This window comes from Bison bison, unplaced genomic scaffold (assembly GCF_000754665.1).
Source record: "Bison bison bison isolate TAMUID 2011002044 unplaced genomic scaffold, Bison_UMD1.0 scf7180017864160, whole genome shotgun sequence".
NCBI lineage: Eukaryota > Metazoa > Chordata > Mammalia > Artiodactyla > Bovidae > Bison > Bison bison.
This window is the reverse complement of record NW_011494732.1, coordinates 5,692,605-5,705,923: the sequence shown is the minus strand read 5'-3', so window position 1 is coordinate 5,705,923 and position 13,319 is coordinate 5,692,605. Positions and strand designations below refer to the sequence as shown.

Genomic DNA, 13,319 nt, shown 5'->3' with positions numbered 1-13,319 from the left:
GGTAAGATAAATTCCAGAGTGGGAGAGAGGTGACTGGCCTTGGGAGGCAGACGGTGTCGGTGAGGCTGTAGGAGGCAACACACAGGATGCTGGGGACATTTCACATTAACTGGAGGTACAGGAAAGATGTTGAAAAACAAGCAACTTGAAACAGGGGCTGCAGACAGATGGCAGGTGTTTGAGGAGCCCTGAGTCAGAGGTGGCTATATACTCAGAAAAGCCTGGAGTACCCTAGAAGCTAAAAGCCAGCCCCCAGGATCTTGATGTCCCCAGCCTCCCAGCAGAGCTGAGCCATAGGCTGTGGGCCAGGGCTCCCTGCCGGCTCAAGGAGGAATGAAGAAGCCACATGACACACAGATCCTCTGGCAGATCAGCTGGTCCTTGAGCAGGCTCAGCCATCTCCCGAGTGCCTGGCGCTGGGGGGCTGATGCTAGTCTCGCCTCTCTCCACTCTCTAGGAATAATTATGGGGTAAGTGGTTCAAGAGGGAATCGAGTGGCGCTTCTGAAGAGGCATGAAGCAAACAGCCCCCCAGAGAGGCTGAGTTTGCCTTCTGTTCTCTTCCCGGCCAAGCATTCCATGCAGTGCTCTGGGCAAACTCGGAATGGACATGGAGGCCCTGCTGGGCTTCCCCTGCCCTGCCATGATGGGGGCCTGCTTAGCCAGGGGCGGCACTGAGGCATCCTTGTACCCCGGAGAGCCAGAGCCAGGAGGGAAGCAGGTTCACAATCAGTCCCCCAAGTGGGAGGAAGGCTGCTAGGCCAGGCAAAGGGCTGGGGCACCGAGAATGAGTGAGAGGCTGGCAGAGAAGCTGGGATGGGACTTCACCCTCCACTGAGCAGGACCCTAGCCAAGACCTTAAGGAGCAGGAGCTCTGGTCCCATCTGGGCCATAAGGACCCAATCCTAGGGCTCCCCATCCTGGGTTCCAGGCTACTCAGGCACTGAGTAGGGAGCCCAGCAATGTCTTGGATGGGGTGCTCATCTCTGGCTTTTCACAGGACCAATCATCCTCAAATCCATTTGTGTGCATGCTAAGTCGTTTCAGTTGTGTCCAACTCTTTGCAACTCTGTGGACTACAGTCCGCCAGGCTCCTCTGTCCTTGGGATTCTCCAGGCAAGAATACTGGAGGGGGTTGCCATGCCCTTCTGCATGGGATCTTTCCAACCTAGGGATCGAACAGGCATCTCTTACGTCTCTTGCACTGGCAGGTGGGTTCTTTACCACTAGCGTCACGTGGGAAACCCCAAAGTCACCTGTGACTCTGTAAATCAGCCACTTAGCCTAGGGTAGAGAGGAAAGTGTGTACCTGGAGCCAGGAGGCAGGCTGTGTGCTCCCGGACAAGTCATTGAACTTCTCTGGGCCTCACACCTTCCTGTCTGTCAAATGGGTTGCTATGGACTGACTGTTTGTGTCCCCTGTCCCCCTAAATTCATATGTTGCAGCCCCAACCTCCAATGTGATGGTGCTGGGAGGTCAGGCCTTTGGGAGGTGTTTAGGTCATGAAGGTGGGGCCCTCACAATGGGATCAGTATAAAGAGACCCTCCCAAGGAGCTCCCTGGCTCCATCCACTGTGTGAAGACACAGTGAGAAGGTGACCGTCTGTAAGCCTGGAAGAGAGCCCTCACCAGACACGGAATCTGTCAGCACCTTGATCTTGGACTTTCCAGCCGCCAGCACTGTGAGAAATAAACGTCTGTTGTTTAAGCTGCCTCATCTGCAGCATTTTACAGCCCAAGCTGATGAAACACAAGGGTGATATCTGGATCAGTGAAAAGATGGGTGTTAAATACAGAGTGATAGTCTTACGAATGCTGTGAATACTGTGCTGGTGAGACAACCCAAACGCCACAAACATCTGTAGCGTGTTGCATGTGCCTGGCTTTGTGCTTGGAAGCCAGAGCTCTGGTGCAATTCACACACTGACTGGGAGCCCACTGGACAGACACTGCTGTGAAGGCCGCGGTGCCACCCCGCCCCGACGTTGGTGCTAAGAGCCGCTGTGGGCATGGTGGGGCCTGCCCTGGCCCCACCACCCACCTGTATCATGTACAGCTGGGCGATGCGGTACTCCTCCACGGTCATCGGCAGAGGAATCCGATATTCCTTTATAATCATCTTGGAGTCCAAGCCTTCCCGTTGATGGGGAACTGCGTGTTGGGACTTCTAGACGAGGTTCCTTAAATAACCATGACAAAATTCACCAAGGACCCCTGAGAGAAAAAGAGAGGACAGGAGAGTCACTTTCTGCAAAGGCTGGTGAGTACAGTGGCACGGGAAGGACCTAGTCTTGATCCCAAGTTAGAATTCTGACCTCAGTTCGGCCACAAGCCCACAGCATGACCTTGAGACCAACATGTGACCTTGAGCAGGTTCCCTCAACCTCCCCAGCCTCCATTTTCCCTGTTGGCTCAGCAACTGTGTACTGGACATGTATAAACTGATCAGTCTGGTGGAAATAAAGGATTGTTCTCCTGCCAGCGAGAGCCAGGCAACAAGAGGGCATCGCATCCCCTAAGAGTCAAGAGCATTGCGTTCCTGTTTTACTCGCAGGTCTAATAAGCGGCAGCCTCAGCTCTCCTGTGCTCTGGGGTAGCTGGAGGCAGGCATGGTGATAGCAGCAAGTGATGATGGTTGGCAAGAAGTCAGGACAGGGGCTTCCCTGCTGGTCCAGTGGTTAAGACTGTGTACTTCCCATGCAAGGGGCACAGGTTTGAGCCCTGCTTGGGGAGCTAAGATCCTGCATGCTGCATGGCCAAAATTTTTTTTAAAAGGGTACAACTTGAAAATATAAATAAAATGAAATATAATACATAAATAAAATATAATAAAAAATAAGAAGGCAGGACAAATGAAACTATGAAAAACAAATGTGAACAATTTTAAAAACTGGCGGTCTGGGACCCTTCAGCATCAGGGCAATTGGTTCTGCTCCTGTCACTGGGCACAGATGGCAGCACCACTTCCAGCAGGAGATCTCGGGTTATCAAAGGAGGTGGCCTTACATGTAGTTTCAGTTCAATCCACCACCCACTGCTTACTGATACCTACTCTACTGTTGACATTGGGCTAGGTCTTGGAGGTAGAAGAGGAAAGTAAGATACACGGTGGGGTCGCACAGCATGTGAATTATGTATCAATAAAGCTCATTGAAAACATAAGCAAGGGGCTTCCCCTGGCAGTTCAGTAGTTATGATTCCACCTTCCATCGCAAGGGGTGCAGGTTTGATCCCTGTCCTGAGAGTTAAGATCCCACCTGCCTAGCAGCCAAAAAAAACAAAACATAAAATGGAAGCAATATTGTAACAAATTTAATAGACTTTAAAAATGGTGCACATTAAAAAAATTTTTTTTAATTAAAAACTATAAGCAAGCAATGTATTCATAGCAGCTTGTATTTAACACAGCAATATATTTGATGAAGACCTGCACCGAAAGGAATCATATTTTAAAAAACAAATTTAATCCTTGAAGGAGGCATATCCTCAGCAATCTGGAAAATGAAATCACCCATCAGAGTCTTTCCCCTAGATGGTAGGGGCTTCGCTGTAAATATATTTGGTTACCCCTAGAGAGATCAGATGGTATTAACTGGAAGCTGAGTGAAGGCTTCCAAGACAGGCAGTGGCAGAATCAGGATAGTACTTCAGAAGGATCACACCGGGGATAGCAGTTGGTGAGGATTCACGGTGCCTGGAAGCAGGGTGTCAGCCAAGTGATAAAAGTGAGGGACTGACCAGGCAGGCAGCTTCCCCAGGGCACCAAGTGTATGAGGCCTGAGCATCGCCCAGGCACTAATGCATTACTGGATAACTAACAAGACGGGGAAAAGCATACATACCAGAACTCCTGGGATAATCAGTACATAAGATGGAAAAGAAATCCCTTAATAAACCACCTAACAGGAGAGATGGAACTGGGGGGTGTATATAAATAGGTCAGAGATGGCCCTGCATTATTAGCCCCAAATAACCCCCATGCTGTTAACTTCTTTACAGTAGGTAGGTCTGTATTGTGCTCGGTCCCTCAGACATGTCCGACTCTTTCTGACCCTATGGATTGTAGCCCACTAGGCTCCTCTGTCCAAGAGATTCTCCAGGCAACAATACTGGAGTGGGTTGCCATGCCCTCCTCCAGGGGATCTTCCTGACTCAGGGATCAAACTTGCGTCTCCTGCACTGCCAGCACTGCAGGCAGATTCTTTACTGCTGAGCCACCTGGGAAGCCCAGGTCGGACTATTAGCGCCCCTGCAAAACCTCCAGCATCAAACTCAACTTCTCACATATCCAATTGCTTTAAATACAGTCCAGATAAGCATCTTTTTAGCCAATTAAGACTTCATCTATGGACTTGCCTGGTGGTCCAGTGGTTGAGAATCTGCCTTCCAATTGCAGCAGACACGGTCCCGTCCCTGGTCCAGGAAGATCCCACATGCCCCAGGGCAACTAAGACCATGAGCCACAACGTTAGAGCCCAAGAGCTCTAGGGCTCGTGCTCTGCAATAAAAGCAGTCTGTATGCAGCAATGAAGACTCAGTGCAGCCAAAAAAAAAAAAAGAGAGAGAGAGAGAGAAACAACCCCTGGGCTCAGCTGGGGCAGCACAACACCTAGGTTGACACTCTCAAGAGAGTAAGACACCAATTTGGGCACCTCCTCACACACACACACACACACACACACACACACACACACACAAAACGAGAAAGAATTAATGTTTGAGAGGTTGGACGAAATGAGGACTGGAGACAAGGAAGGGAAAACCTAGGTTCAGTGAGTGTCCTGTTTCCAAAGCGTTTCCACTGTTTTGTGGGCTCCTTCTGCAGCAAGGGATAAATGCAATGACCGAGAACGACCTTGGGCAAGACCCACATTGTCTAAATAACAAAGAAGACAGATGTTAACAAAGAGGTCAGACGCAAACTCTAAACGCAAACTCTAAACATTCTTGAGAAACTGTAGGAATCTAAGCAATCTGCCCTCTGGGCTCTTCAGAGCTCCACAGTAGATGACCTGCCCACACTTGCCTGTACACAAGTCAGACCAAGTGTCTGCTGGTTTGCTTCCTGTGGCCTGCTAGGCACCAGGGCAGGCTGTGGGGCTGGACTACGCTTCTTCCTTCCGTGCGAGTGTGCTCAGTCATGTCCGATTCTTTGCAACCTTATAGACTATAGCCCTCCAGGCTCCTCTGTCCATGGGATTCTCCAGGCCAGAATCCTGGAATGGGTTGCCATGCCTTCCTCCAGGGGACCTTCCTGACCCAGGAATTGAACCTGCGTCTCCTGCGGCTCCTGCACTGCAGGCAGATTCTTTACACTGAGCCACAGGAGAAGCCCATTTAACTGCATGGTAACTAACAATAGGGGAGAGGAATCAGAACTCTAAGAGTGACACAAAATGTGCAGGCAAGGACTTCCCTAGTGGTCCAGTGGTTAAGACTTCACCTTCCAATGCAGGGGGTGCGGGTTTGATCCCTGGTAGGGGAGCTAAGATCTCACATGCCCTTCGGCCAAAAAGCCAAAACATAAAACAGAGGCAATATTGTAACGAATTCAATAAAGATTTTTGGAAAAACTGGTCCACGTTAAAAAAAAAAAGTCTTTAAAAAATGCACTGGCAGTCACAGTGGAGTTCCATCCTGGGATCTGAGGTCATAACCTGACAATGCCTTTCTCAGCTGTGTGACCTGTGCCTCAGTCTCTCTATACACGTAATGGGGATAACACCACCTGCTGTCCAGAGTCATCATCAGGGTCACCGAGATAAGGGCAGGTGAAGTGCTTGCATGCCAGGGGGTGTTCGTCACTCAGAGGGGATTTCAGAAAGGCTTTACAGAATGTGGAGCTTCCAGATGACATGAGTGGGGTTTCCTGGGTCTGTGAGATTCTGTTCAGCAGAGCAGGTGGGAGGAGGATGCTTTGGGAGAAGGAACAGCATGTGCAAAGGCCCTGGGGCAAGAACGTGATGCCCCATCTGAATGGTGCAACCCCAGGATTGTCACATGGTGTCCCTGGAGGATGGTACTGGGGCAGGGGTTGGGGTGCAAAGGTCACTGGCAGCCACTGTCCCCAGGGCAGAACATGTTCAAGGCCTAGACGTGGCTACTCCCTGAAGCCAGGCATGACAGCCCACTCACGTGTGCATGGAGTCCAGTGTCAGGTTGAGTGGAAGCAGGGTGACAAATGATCTGCCTTTGCTTCCAGAAGGGCTTTCTCCCAGGGGAGGAAAGACACACTGGCCAGACGGGGTATGACCACAAAGCCCATGTTTCTTAACTAGCACTTCTGCACATTAGTCAAGCTGTCCTTCTGAACAGCCCTGGGGAAGGTCTGCGGTCATCCACGCCCGTCCGGGCTGATCTCTGGGAAGCCACTGGTGCTCTGCCTGTCTCAGGTCACTCTGCCTCAGCCAGAGGAGCAGGGCTCAGGAGAGGGACATGGGCCATCTGGGGGTTTTCTTTCAAGGAGATCACTCTGAAGGGCCTGGCAGTCTCTTGCCTCGTCGGGTACTTGCATTTTATTTACTTAAAATCAGATCTGTTTCTTTCTACACCTACACTAGTCGGTTCAGACAACCATCCTGACTTCCTGTTGATGGAGGAGTAGGGGCACTTCCGTTCTCAAAATGACACCGAATGACTAAAGACACAGAAAAGTCACCATGGCCGTGAAGCGAGGAAATGGTTGCACCCCCTAACCACAGTCCGTGAAGGACAGCAGCCAGACGCCACGAGGCCAGAGCTGTCAGCAAGGGACATGCTGAGAGCTAACATGTGCCACCTCAGACCTCCAAACAAATAACATCACCTCCTGGAAGACACAGAACCATGGAGTCTAGGGCTGTGGATGCCCCCAGGGGAAGACAGCCATCACCCCACATTTTGTTTTCTACTTTAAGTTTTTAAAAGTTATTTTTATTTATTGTTAGGCTGTGGGCTTCCCTGGTAGCTCAGCTGGTAAAGAATTCACCTGCAGTGCAGGAGACCCCAGTTTGATTCCTGGATTGGGAAGATTCACTGGAGAAGGGATAGGGTACTCACTCCAGTACTTTCGGGCTTCCCTGGTGGCTCAGCTGGTGAAGAATCTGCCTGCAATGTGGGAGACCTGGGTTTGATCCATGGGTTGGGAAGATCCCCTGGAGAAGGGAATGGCTACCCACTCCAGTATTCTGGCCTGGAGAACTCCATGAACTGTATAGTCTATGGGGTCGCAAAGAGTCAGACACGACTGAGAGACTTTCACTTTCATTAGGCTGCAGTGGGTCTTAGTTGCAGTATGCAGGCTTTCAACTGCAGCATGTGGGATCTTAGTTCCCTGGCCAGGGATGGAACCCAGGCCCCTCACATTGGGAGCATGGAGTATTATTAACCTCTGGACCACCAGATAAGTCCCTTCTTTTCTATTTTTTTTATTGAATTATTACATAGATCCAGAAACATGCACATAAGTACACATCGGTATATTTTCACATACTGAACACACCTATGTGACCAGAACCCAGGTCAAAAAACAGAAAGTTAACAACCCAGAGCCCCCACTTCAACCCACCAAGGCACAACCTCCCCAGCCATGGACAACCACTGTCCTGCCTTTGCCTGTTTTATATTTTGTACTAGGTTGAAGCCTGGGCTTCCCAGGTAGTGGTAAAGAATATGCCTGCCAACGCAGGAGATATAAAAGACACAGGTTCAATCCTTGGGTCAGGAAGATCTCCTAGAGGAGGAAGTGGCAACCCAGTCCAGTATCCTTGCCTGGAGAATCCCAAGGACAGAGGAGCCTGGCAGGCTACAGTCTTTGGGGTCTCAAAGAGTCAGACATGACTGAAGCAATTTCGCACGCATACAATAGGTTGAAGCCTACAAAATTGCCAATATCCAACTGTCTTTGACCCACCAAATGAGCAATTTCATATGAAATCATGCTGTAAGTGCACTTTTGATTCTCAGCTGCTTTTGAAACATCATGATCCCAGGGTTCATCCAATTTGCTGCATGTGATTGTAGAGGGCTCAGTCTCATTGCTATCTAGCATTTCACTCCGCAAATATGCTATAATTGATTTAACTATTCCATCGTTGATGGGCATTTGGGTAATTTTCAATTTGGAGCTTATTGGGAATAGGGCTGCTGTGAACAACTGAATACACTTACAAATGCAATTTTACATTATGGAATGGACGGGGAGTGACAGTCGATGGGCAAATCATACCAATATGCCATTTCTATGTCAGAACTTAAGTTTTCCAAGGAAAGGAGTGAATGGGGCTTGGGAGGGAGGCAGGGCAGTGAGGGGATGGATAATAAGACAGAGAATCAGAGACTTAAAGAGCTTTTTTATGAACCACAATGACTGCATGAACCCCCAAACCTGAGAGCTGGAAGCCATGGGCACAGGATAAATAACAGCTCTGGGAGGGAGACAATAAATTAGCCCAAAATGCAGCTGCAGACTGCCCTGGATCATTCCCTGCATTTCCTGCAAGCTTCTATTTAGAAGGTAGCTACAGAACAATAATAAGAAAGAAATTCACATAGGTCGTGTGCATTACGGGTGGGGGGCGGGAAATGACGAACATGCATCACAGGAGGAATCATCCAGAAAAATGCAGAAAGATTTCAGAAAAACAGCTCTCCCTTGAGTCAGAGAAATTACAGATATAATCTCTTAGAAACAAGTTGGGGCAGAGGAGTGGAAGAAAGTAAACAGAAATTTAAATAAGAAATTACTGGATAACAGAAGAGATGAAAGCTGAAAGGCTGGTAAGCAGAGTTCAGGGGAAAATGGAAAAGAAAAATAAATACATCACAGATACTTTTTAGAGCCTTATCATAAGCAATGAATAAAGAGGCAAAACATAGTGTGAACAATCAAGGATGGTAGGCGGGCTTGAGAAACTCACAGAAGATTAAGTGAAGACTAATAAGACAAAATGACAGATATGGGAGGCAGAAGGAAATCCAACATATATCTAATTGGTATGCTTCTCTGAGAAAATAGAATAATCGAATGGAAGTGGGAGAAGTATTCAAATATATAATGAAAAAAATTTCCTGAAATAAAAAAAGATTTGACTCTGCAGATTAACTGCCATTCTGTGGTCCAGGAAAACCTGACGGTATAACAAACATCAAGACATCCTTAAAAACCTGGTTGAGCTTAAAGGATAAAGAATCATACAACCAGGGTGGATGTGGAGATGGTTGAGGACAATCAAAATCCTCCTCAGCAACACAATTTCAAAACACAGTGGAGCAATATCTACAGAGTTCTAAGAGAAGGAAAATGTAAGCCAGAATTTTTATATCCAGCTAAACTGTCCTTTAAGCATAAAGTGAACAGACATTCTGAAACATGAATTTAGGAACTTAGACATCCATGAGGTGTCTTTATCATTGCCTGATACTAAAATCCATTCAACCTAAAGATAAATAAAAGTAAGTTCATCAATGGAGAGATCCTGGTGAATACTAAGTCATATTTTTGAAATCATGACAGTTATGGTTACTGAATAAAACACAAAGACCTTGACATGGTATATAAATAATATAACTAAGAAAAATTGAGAATGGAAGAACAGAAGTTGACGATACTTTCCTCAACTTCCATGGCATGGAAGTTGATTCATTATGTAGATTAAAAAACTAATGAGGAGTGAATAGTTGGAGCACAGGAATTCTTAGAGCAGTAGAATTTCTGGACATGATGCTACCGTGCTGGATGCACATCATCCTACATTTGTCAAAACACACAGATGGTACAACACAAAAAGCGTGACGGCCTTTGAGTCTGGGTGAACTCCACGAGATGGTGATGGACAGGGAGGCCTGGCATGCTGCGATTCATGGGGTTGCAAACAGTTGGACACGACTGAGAGACTGAACTGAACTGAACTGATGGCCTTTGGGTGGTAACAATATATCGATGTAGTGTCATCAGTTGTAATGAACCACTCCAGTGGGGGATGTTGATAATAGGGGAGGCTGTGCTTTTATAGGTGGGGGTGGGGAGTATATGGAGAATCTCTGTACCTTCCTCTCAATTTTGCTGTGAATTTAAAACTTCCCTAAAAAATAAATTTTATTACTTAAAAAATTAACAACTCAAACCTTTTAAAGTTTTTCTCTCAGAAAGTAGATTAGAGGTTAGCAGGGGCAAGGGAGAAGAGGGGAATGGGGAGTCATTATTGAATGCTTACAGAGTTTCAATTTTGGTGATAAAAAAAATCCTGAAAATAGCAGTGGGGATAGTTGTACAACACTGTAAATGTACCAATGCCACACAATTTTACACTTAAAAAGTGGTTAAAAAGGCAAATTTTGTCATATATAAATATATATCACAATTTAAAAAATTAATGTAATAGGCCAAAAACCATTGAATTGTACATTTTAAATGTGAATTGTATGAGATGTGAATTATATCTAACAAACCTCTTAAGGGAAGTCCCTCATGGTCCAGTGGTTAAGACTCTGTGCTTCCACTGCAGGGGGTACAGGTGCCATTCCTAATCAGGGAACCTACAAGCCTGGTGGTGCAGTCAAAGTAATAATAGTAATAATAATAATAATAAAGCTGTTAAGTTTGCTTCCTCTTTTCTCATCTTAACTCTAACCTGTTAGAAACTATTATCACTGAAGAAATGTTGAAATGTTTGAATAAATGTTTTTCTGAAGTTTAACAAATACATGCAAATAGGTGATTTGCCGTTGGTTAAATTCAAGTAAAATTAAATTTGATTTTTATTTTTAAAATGCATGTAGAGGGGCTTCCTTAACAGTCCAGTGGTCAAGACTCTGCACGTCCAATGTGAAGGACCCAGGTTCAATCAATGGTTGGGGAACTAAGATCCCATATGCTGTGCAGCACAGCCATAAACGAAAAATAAAATGCATAAATACATAAAAAAGCATATTTTAGAGCATTAAAATATTAGAGCATTTTTAAAAAAGCTTTTACTACTCTGTACATATCTGTATCATGCCATGCATATCTATACAGAATCTGGAAAAGTGTTCAATGGATGCTGTGCATGCACACGCTAAGTCACTTCAGTTGTGTCTGACTCTTTGCAACCCTATGGACGATAGACCGCCAGGCCCTTCTGTCCATGGGATTCTCCAAGCAAGAATATTGGAGTGGGTTGCCATGCTCTCATCCAGGGGAACTTCCCAACCCAGGGATCGAACTCAAGTCTCTTATGTCTCCTGCATTGGCAGGGTGGCTCTTTATCACTAGCGCCACCTGGGAAGCCTGGATGCTGGAGAGGGTTATCGCAAATTGATGGAATTTTGGGCAACTTTTACTAGCATTTTTCTTTATCACTCACGTTTTCATGAGGCAGCAGCAAAAGAGCGTGAGAAGTATGTGTATAACCAGCCAGAGAAGGTTGTCCGCGTAGTTGTGAAAATGATGGACTCTGAGTCAGTCAGACCTTCTGCCACCTCCCAGCAGTGACTGTGGGCAAACTGCTTAATCTCTTTGCTCTTTCATTTGATCTTCTACAAAATAAGAGGTGAGAACAGCACCTATCCCATTGGGCTGTCTTGTGGATTAAATGAGATTGTGCCCATAAAACACTTTAGTCCGGTTCCAGCCAGCACTCAGCTTAGCAATTAGGAGGTGCTGCTGTGCTGAGCAGGGTCTGGAAGGCAGGGCCTGGGGAACAGAGTCCGTGGGTGCCTGGCTGGGCTGCCAGGTGCAGGCACAGGTGCAGACACTACACCCACCAGCATCGGGGAAAGACAGCCCAGCACCCAGGACAACAGTGTCCGCAGGACCAACGACAGGTGCTGGTTGGCTTTGCAGCCAGAATGCAGACCTGGTTAGGGCACACAGGAGTCCCTGTGTTCCCTCTCTGGCTGAGTCTGGAGCTAGGGGTGGGGCACAGACAGACCCCAGCCCCCTAAAGAGGGAAGGCAGTGTGACTTGGCCTCCGCCTGTCCACTGTGCCTCCTCACCCAGCCCTGAACCCTCAGATGATCTCATTACACCCACTCCGGCTGCCTGGGCTCGAGAGGCAGACTCACATATCATCTCGGTCCCCGCTGGAGTCGTGATGGGTTAGACAGAATTATATTTTACTGCCTTCCACAGGGCAGCTTTTGGGGCTAGAATAATGAGACGGAAGAAAGAAATATACAAGTCTGCAGAGGCTCGCCTGCGTGGGAAGCCAGGCAAGGAGTCTGTGTGACCGTCCCCCACAAACCACTACCTTCCCCCCAGCCTCTCTGCAAGAACAGTGACAGACCTCCTAGAGGGCCCCTCAGATGTGGCACCTGTCTCTAGAAAAGCCTTGGGTTTCCAGAATCCCTGTATTCATGACCTTAGAAAAGACTCCCAGGCTCCATGTTCATCAGGAAACAGCAGAAGGGCCAGGTGATGTCAGAGTGGGGGCCACTTGGCATGGCGATCAGGGAGGCCACGAGGGGCAGAACCACCTCTGGTCAAGATGCACGGCTCAGACTGTGTCCTGCTGGGCCCAGAGCCCTGGCTTGGGCTGGGAGCTGGGGAGAGCAGGGGTGGGGGGTGACCCTCCCCCTTTCAGGTAGCTCATCCCCTGAGAACTAACATGGGAAGACAGAGAAAATGGGCCTGCAGTTGACCCAGAATATCTGATTCTGCTCAAGGACTTGTGGGCAGGACAGCTCTCGGGACCTCCCTAGCTGGGAGTTCAAAGGTCTCCAGGGACCCCAGGTTGCGGGGGCATTATCAGAGAAGACTGGTGGATTATTAGGGTTTGGCTCAGAAGGGTGGGCAGCTGGGAAGATACAACAGTGGCTCTGAGCGGAGGCCAGGGCAAGACACCCGGACTGGGAGGGGGAGCAAGAGAATTGAGTTTACAGAGAACCTAATCTGTTTTTCCGTGATTAGCTGGGGTTTGACGTCACAGATGGAATTTAGGAGTGAGGCTGTGCAGAGGCAGCGGAGGATGGAATCCATCCAAATACAATTCAGCTGCATTCTGGCCATTAGGTCTGGAAGTTCCTCCAAGCCAGGCCAGCGGAGCCTGCCTACACATTCACAACAGAGGAGGGGACGGTTGGTGGGGACGGGAGGGGCCCTGGGCACATTGGGAACGAACTTTCTGGATCCCCTGGGTCTCTCTGCTGCTGTCTTTAGGAAGCCCCCTTCTTCTGCTCTCTGCTTCCCCAGCCTACAGGGCCCCAATCAGGGGCCAAAGTGGGTATATTTTAAAAGAACTTCAGCTGCCCCCATGTGGGCAACTCCTTCCCTCCATACCTCCTCCTGCCATCCAGATCCAGGGACGGCAGGCTCCAGATGAATGGGAGAGGGTGTAGAGGGGAAAGGGGCAGTGTCCCAG

General features: G+C 48.0%; 1 protein-coding gene across 1 annotated transcript in view; it reads right to left on the bottom strand.

Moving 5' to 3' along the window:
• The window catches only part of PITPNM2 (phosphatidylinositol transfer protein, membrane-associated 2), a 133,186-nt gene that overhangs the window by 36,575 nt on the left and 83,292 nt on the right, over nt 1-13,319 (bottom strand). Inside the window, exon 3 of the mRNA XM_010841416.1 lies at nt 2,042-2,214. Coding sequence (XP_010839718.1) covers nt 2,042-2,119 — 78 coding nt within the window. The 5' untranslated portion in view covers nt 2,120-2,214. The remainder of the gene's footprint in view (nt 1-2,041; nt 2,215-13,319) is intronic.